The sequence below is a fragment of the Acanthisitta chloris genome, unplaced genomic scaffold (genome assembly GCF_000695815.1).
Source record: "Acanthisitta chloris isolate BGI_N310 unplaced genomic scaffold, ASM69581v1 scaffold42144, whole genome shotgun sequence".
Classification (NCBI taxonomy): Eukaryota; Metazoa; Chordata; class Aves; order Passeriformes; family Acanthisittidae; genus Acanthisitta; species Acanthisitta chloris.
Genome location: NW_008671710.1, coordinates 1 through 7,488, shown reverse-complemented (window position 1 = coordinate 7,488; position 7,488 = coordinate 1). Strand labels below are relative to the sequence as shown.

General features: G+C 46.5%; 1 protein-coding gene across 1 annotated transcript; it reads right to left on the bottom strand.

Annotated features, from left to right (window-relative positions):
- Positions 1–1,407: 1,407 nt before the first annotated feature.
- ADAP2 (ArfGAP with dual PH domains 2) lies at positions 1,408–7,090 on the bottom strand (the record flags this gene model as incomplete). Its single annotated transcript, XM_009074189.1, has 9 exons — positions 1,408–1,617; positions 2,205–2,282; positions 3,484–3,546; positions 3,951–4,034; positions 4,738–4,884; positions 5,545–5,654; positions 5,979–6,064; positions 6,199–6,290; positions 6,960–7,090. Coding segments are annotated over 9 exons (1,001 nt in total), but the record flags the coding sequence as incomplete, so codon positions are not given.
- Positions 7,091–7,488: the final 398 nt, after the last annotated feature.

Sequence of the window (7,488 nt, the reverse complement as noted above, 5' to 3'; positions counted from 1 at the left end):
GCCCCCGAGTGTGACGCAGGGCCCGGCCCTGACCTCAGCGACTCGCTCAAAGTCCCTGAGCGCCGCACGGGGTTGGCATCGCTTGGATCTCCCGAGTTTGCAGCGGGGAGAGTCCTGTCCGTGGGACGTTCAGGCTACGGCATGGACTGAACCTTCTAAAGTCATCCTGGGCTACTCGGCTCATCTAAACCAACAGTAAACAATGCCAAACCAAAGGGAGACTGACAGTGTCCCCTATACAATCAATCCCTCTGTTGATTTCAGGAGCTGCAGGATTAGTCTGTGTAACAGCTCTGCTGAAGCAGCACGGAGAGTAGAATTGATCATGGAATCGGGTTTGGTGGGCACAGGTTTGGTGGCGTGATCCCCCCCGTGCCCAGCACTGAATAAACACACACCTGCCACTCAGATACAAGTCTGTGAGGAGTTATTTTCCAGGTTTTCTTGGCATCAGTATGAGTCAGGCTGCGTGGAGAGACAGAGTGGGAACACAGGGAAGTTCATGGGAACGTATCAGCAAGCAAAACTGCTGCAGGTTGCTCAGAGCTGGCTGGGACAGGCAGAATGATGACCCGACCCAAATAAAAAGAGAAGAATTAATCTCACTAATCCTTGCAAGCATTGGCACTTCCTCATTTCTGCAGAAGAGAACTATTCTGAGTGTCTCAGACTGGCTGGCAATTGTCAGCAAAAGGTGGAAGCTTCACCAGAAACTTGGTCTGCAAGACTTCCTCTTGATCTGCAAACTAAGGCTATCTGGAAAGAAGAATTAAATATCTGAATAATTATTTCTTGGTAGAACCAGATCTTAGACTTGGTCTCGAGGCACAGAAATATTCAGTGCACTGTATCAGCCAGTGTAAATCTTCACCAGTTCCTGCAGAGTGGACACAAGTGGTACCTGATGAGGAGGCACTCACCCTCCAGCACTCAGTGCTGGTCCTCATTCACTGAGTGTTTTCAAGCAAGTCACTGAAGACAACACTTTTCAAACTAGCTTCTGCCTTTCAAGCTCAGACTAATCAGGTTCAAGCTTCATGTCCTTTCAGGTGAGACAGATCAGCACATGTTCATCCTGTGCTCATGATGGGTGCACTGGGGCACTGTGTGGGGTTGTGCTTCGGAAAATTTTCCCCTTCATGTGTTGAATTTGCCACTCATAAAAAAAGTCAGACAGTAGAGACTGTTGAAAGCAAGGAGCTGGGAGCATCTGTCACTAGAACAATTCCATTACAGTATCCTCCACAATTCAGGCTTGACTTGTGGGGTTTTTATTGTCCTAGAAACATAGCACTGTAAAAGACCAGTGTCTGTTGAACCAAGTCTGTTGAACACAACCCTGTCCCTGTTTGGACAGAAGCTGCAGCCAGCTGGAATGTGGCTGCCTGGCTCCTCTCCCCCCTGCAGTCAAAGCTGAGTGATGACTCCGTTTAAGGCATCTATCCACTCCTTCTGCTTCCTGTCGTTCTCACAGATAAACACAAACTCCCTCACTGGTGTGACCAGAGTGATCACTGGTTTCCTCTTCTTTGCCCAGAATCCCTGGGGCAAACCAGCTCGGACTTCATAGCCCTCATCCCTCCGTCCGATGAAAACCTGGCCCAGTGCAAACGCGTCCTGGAGAGAAGGAAGACAACCATTAGCCAGAGGACAGTGCAGCTCCAGCACACATTGCTTTACCTTCTGACATGGAACAGCATTTGAGGAGGCATGGAGGGGACACTGATGGCATGGACTGGTGACACCAGCAGGAAACACACCAGGGATGGTTTTTGCACTCCTGGGCAGCCTCAGAGGCAGGAGGTAGGGACCCACTCTTACAGAGCGGTTTGGTGGGCAAGGAAGGATATTCCCATGGCTAGAGCAGGATATTGGGGCTGACAAACCTCTGTTCTTGGAATATTGCTCATCTTGCCTAAGGTTGAAGGCACAATGGCACTGGGGCCAGAAGACAGTGGGCATAAACACTTGTGGCAGCAGCAACTACTTTTAAAGGACTTGGATCTTCCTCACAGCCACTCACAGAACACTCAGAGAGTTCCCAACCAGCTCAGCTTCAGAGACATCCACTGACAAGGGAGATGGGCTCTGGGGGCTGAGCCTGCTCCAGTCCTGCACAGCCACTGCAAGAGCTGGATGGAACAGACCCTTCCTCCCCACCCACCTCACAAAGGTTGTGGAACAGCAAAGAACACTCCTCTTACCAGTGGATTTTTAAAGTACATCAGGTTCCTTTCTTGAGAATCCAGGCAGAACCAGCGTACCTTAAAGGCCTCCTTCTGCTGCAAGGAGATGGCAGAAGTTCTTAAAAGACCAAGTCCCAAAGAGAAGTTTGCCCTGTTCACATCCCTGGACTGCTTAAATGACTTGGAGCTCAAGTTCAGTTTCCTTCACCCCCATAAGGTGGTAAGGGGTGAGTGACTGCTGTGTGCAGCCCTCAGCTCTCTCCTCCCTGGGATGGAACTACAGAGCTGCACTCAGTGACAATCCCCTGGGTAAGGCAGGGGAGTTTGGCTCTATGTGTGAGCAAATGAACAGGATTAGAAAGCTGCAGGGCACAGACTGAAATCCCTGCAGGGAACAATCCCTGGGCCAGGGGTGATAGTGAGGAGTGTGCAATCAATATCAGCAGTTTGGGGATTGTCCCTGGCATTGCAGAGTGTGCAATACTAGTACTCTTAAAGTGTTGATTCCATCAGCTACACTGATCTGACCATTCCTGAGCTGAACTGCAAGAGCTTCTCCAGGGCTCACTTCAGTTCGAGCAGAATTCAGGCCTTAGGAGGGAAGCACACAAACTTTGATGCTGTGTGCAAGTACCTGCAGAGGAGGTCCTGGGACACTGGCAGGAGCTGGACCAAACTCCAGCGTGTTCAGCACCAGCACTGCACCACTGAACCTTACTGCACTTTGGCTCAGGGTTCACTGGGGGAGCAAGGTGAGAAGTGGCTGTGTTCAAACAAACCCTCAGATCTTTATCTCCTCCTTCAGCAGTGCCCAGATCTGGCTCTCCTGTTCCAAGGAGTGCTGGCCCAAATACTTTCCCACAATAAATCAAACCAAACCACTGGCTTCACCGTGAAGAAATCTGCTCAATGACACTTTGCTGTTACAAGTATATGTGACCTATGTGCTACTGACTGTAAGCGAAACAGAGAAGTAGAGGGCTCAGCATGTGATGTTCTCCTCTAGCAGGAGCTGCAGTGAGCAGATAGAGCAATCCATGGAGTGTTGTGCAACAGCACTTTGCATGACATTGCCAGCTAATCCATCTTGCTTACATCAAGGATTCTTTCCAATCTTATTTTCCACGCAATATAAAACATGATCCCAAAGAACATGACAGGCTTGAATATAATGTCTTTTAGTGAGCCAAGAAGGATATGGACACTGAATAAACCCTTAACTAGCAAACATCATAAAATTACCAAATATTCTCTATCTGGAAGAATCCTGTTTGTGTACTGCCAAGTGTGCACTTACTTTTGGTCCTGTTTTCTCCATGTATCCTTCTTTGACATAATTTCTGGTGATCCTGGGTATGAGCTACAAGGATACAAACACAAAAAAGTCTGTGCCTGGTACCAAACAAAACCAGGACAGTGTGTCTCGTTCAAGGTTACTTTTCTGCTCTGTTTGTATCAAAGCTGATCACCATCAATTGTGGCTTTCAGGGTTTGGGTTTTTCCTGGCAGCTCAGTAAAGGGAAGTCTGAAGTTAGAAGGAACACAACATTTGTGAAAGATTACACTTCCTAAGGACCACGTGGAGAGCTTTAGGCCTTAAATGCTAACCAGGTTTTTGCATGTTATCCAGTGTGGCCTTTCCTTCTGCCTCTTTTGTCCATTCCCAAGACCCGTGTGCTGCTCTCTGAGCACCTGACTCTGGCAGAAGTAGTGAGAACATGTTTTCCCATGCTGTGTTTGCTTCCAGCCCTGTTCAGGTCTCACCTCAGGCTCAGGGACATTTGGGAAGGTTGTTCTGAGGTAGTGGTAACGAGCTGCCCTAATAGCATTGAACCAGTCCACAATCTCCTAGGGAAAACAGCAAACACAAAGACAAGAATGAGGAGGAGTAAGAGCACTGCCTCTCCAAAATGTCCTTCTCCTTCCTCATGATCTCTTTGCAAAGATCTGCTTTCTCCCCAAGGGGCAGAGAGAGTCAGTGACTTGTCCCAGACACCTGAAAAACATTAACCCTCCAAAAGAGTTTAAAAATCTCCCTCCTGGGAGGTTCTGGGCATTCTCAGCATAGACAGTCACCCGAGTCTGGGTACACAGACTTTTTCAGTTGATTCAGGGATGGGTTGTTTAAAAACCTTTGTCCCTGGAAAGACACGAGAACTGTGTCAAGGAAGAAACAGAAATCTAACAAAACCTGTAGACTTACTTAATGCAGAACAATATTTTCTAAGCATATCAAGAAAGCTTCCAAGAATATAATCACAGAGTTGTATAAAACCATGAGGCAGTTACCTTACAGAGATTTACATCTGTGCACCTAAGGCACCCTTACAGAGATTTACATCTGTGCACCTTAAGACTCAGGGTGTGAAGGTTAAATGCCCCAAGAGAAGAGGAGCAAGATGCTGCAGTTATTAGTGTCAAATTCTGCAACCTTCTACAAATCATAGTGGCTCCAAATAAAACCAGACCTTGCAGAAACAGGGCATCTCTTCCAAAAAACAGATCCAACATTTAAGCATCTTGCTTATTCCAAAATCTCCATGATATTCACCTTTGCACTTTCATGATAGACAAAAAGGTTCCTTGTTTGGCCATCTGTGCTGTAGGTGATCTGCAACCCGTGTGCATGTCCTATTTTCTCCACCTGGAACATTGCATTCAGGCTCTCAATGCTGATAACAGCCTTTGGACCTCTGGACTGTGAAATGGAAAGCATCACTGTATTAAAGAGCTCTCAGGGAAGGTGATGGAGGAGAGATTAGCTGTATGAGACCTAGATCCCTGCTGAGGAGAAAGCAGACATCCTAAAATATCTGAGCATTGGCTATACCTGAAACATAAACCCTTAATTATATGCAACATAAATTGCTTACCGAGAGTGATTCCCTTTCCTGACAAATGCTGAGCTGCTATTTGAGAGGGATGAGTCTGCACTGCAAGGGATGGGCCTGTCTCCAGCCTCTAGACTGGAGAACAACTAGCTACACTCTCCCATAGGATGGAGACTCGGTAAGGATGGTGCTGCAGGAGTTGATGAGAGAGTATTTTGGTAAAATAAGAAGTAACAGCTGCCAACAGATCTCTTCTTTGCCTTGCTATTCCATTTCCTTTGTTCACCAAGGAAATGGAGACTGCAGGGTTGAGGTAAGGGATGAGGAAAAGGGTTAAATCCAAAAGAGCAATTGTCTAAGATGCCACAAGTGTTAATGGGGAAACATCTGGACTCCTCCAAGCACAGGCTGGCCTGGCTGCAAAGCTAGAGACAGAGCTATTCATGCTGGGCTTTGCCTGTCAAGAGCAGAGTCTGGGGATGGGTGTTGAACAGCTACCTATGGCCAGCTCTGGCTGATGAACTCACTTCTTTGGTGTAGTACTTCATCACCCCTTCCTTTGCTGATAGGAAAAACTGCCTCTTCTGGAAGTGTTTGTGTGCCCTCCCAAGCTTCCAGAGGAATCCTTCACGGCTACCTGCACAGCAGACCAAGGTAAGAGTCAGAGAAGGGTGGAACAACAGCAGGACTGTTTATCTAAAAGATGATGTGGCACAGTTTCAAGAATTTTCACCTTATATGAAAGTCAGTGGAGAACCAGAGAACTGCAAGATCTGAACATACCCTTGCACTTGTCTAAGTGCCTTTTCTCGGGAGCTTCTTCTCAAAGTTAGACTCAAAGCAATGACTGCACATCCAGCAGTTCAAACATGGCAAGCCAACCTCAAAGATGTTCAAAGATGCAAACAGAACACTGCTGTTGGCCTTAAGGCTGATACCTTTTCCCTGACAATCCTTTTACCTGCAGAACAAGGATCTTGGCAGACTTGGGTGACAACAAATTCCTCACGCTCATATTTAGCTCTAATCCATTGATCTCTTAAAACCCTGAAAAAGGAAAACATGGATAAAGCTGATCTGTCTCTACTCTATTTTTGTCAATCAGCCAGAGAGACCTGTAGAGGGAAGCAGTAGTTCAAGAGCTGTCAAGGTCTGCAACAGTGAATACACCATCAACTTACAAGCAGTCGTGGGACTGGGGGATGTAGTAGTAGAGAGGAACTTTGGCCTCATACTTAGCTTTGGCACAGAGATTCCCATGGTTCTTCATAAACTGAAACACAAGAGAAGTTACAGTCAGATGTGCAACTATAAACCAATGCCATGGCATAAACATAAAATGAAGCTTATATAAAAGGGAGCATGGTGCTTTTTCCTGAGTCTTCCTGTAACTTTCAGTGTGTCTCTACAAACATTTAGAAATTCCCTTTGGCACCAGAGCTTGCAATTTTTAGGTGTCTGAGCCTTTTTCAGTATTTACAGTTCTGAACCAAGTGGGAAGGAGTACAAGACTGTGGTTATTGAGTAAAAGAACAATAGAAAATGAGAAAATTTGTTTATGATCTCCCTATTCCTTCATCTCCTCTTAGACATTAACCATGATGATATTATTAACACTGTTCAGTTGAACAATGAAAGGCTGAACCAATGTTTAAGAAGAGTTTGTTGTTGTCTGAAGACAACTTGTTACCTGGAAACGTCTGTGGGCTTCTAAACCACACGGAGAAGTTACTCTGTGTATAAAAATATACATTGCAGACTGTTGGAAACAGTAACCTACCAACGCCATTTGATTGAGGAGGTCATAAAACCTCGAAGTTAACTTGGAGTTAACTTGGCTCAGTGTTTTGTTCCTCTGTCCAAGGTGGATAGCACAGGAATTACAAGGCAGAGGAGGTCAGGGTGAAATGTGAAGACAAGTAAGTGAATTACTGCCCTGTACCTCTATAAGATCATTCTCCCAGTAGTCAAGACGAAGGGATTTGACTCTACTGATTTCCGGAAGATTTCGATGGATCCCAGAGCAATTCAAACAAATGAATATTCCCAGTTTGTAAGAAGCCCACTCTGGATCTAGGTACAAACATGAAGAATGAACCAAGACATGGGAACAGGCACAGCCACTGGCAAGGGTGAAAAAGCACATCACACATAATAAATTCACAGGCTTCACACATAATGAACACAGGAAATCACACCCCACTGTCCACAGCTGTCACTGCACTGAGCTCAAGGGAACAGCACCTGGGGATGTGAGCAGGGTGGTCCTGCACTCACAGGCTCTTTCACTATCGGCTTAAAAATGGATGTGACCGTACAGGTAGGTGAGTGGCGACGGAACAGCTCAGCTCACTATTAGTTCTGCAAGAACAACTGCTGCTGCTTGAATTAACAGCGGGAGGATGTTGTGGGCAGAGAGCACTACCGAGCACGACAGTGTGACCACCTGCAGCGAGGAGTCCTCTGCCCCC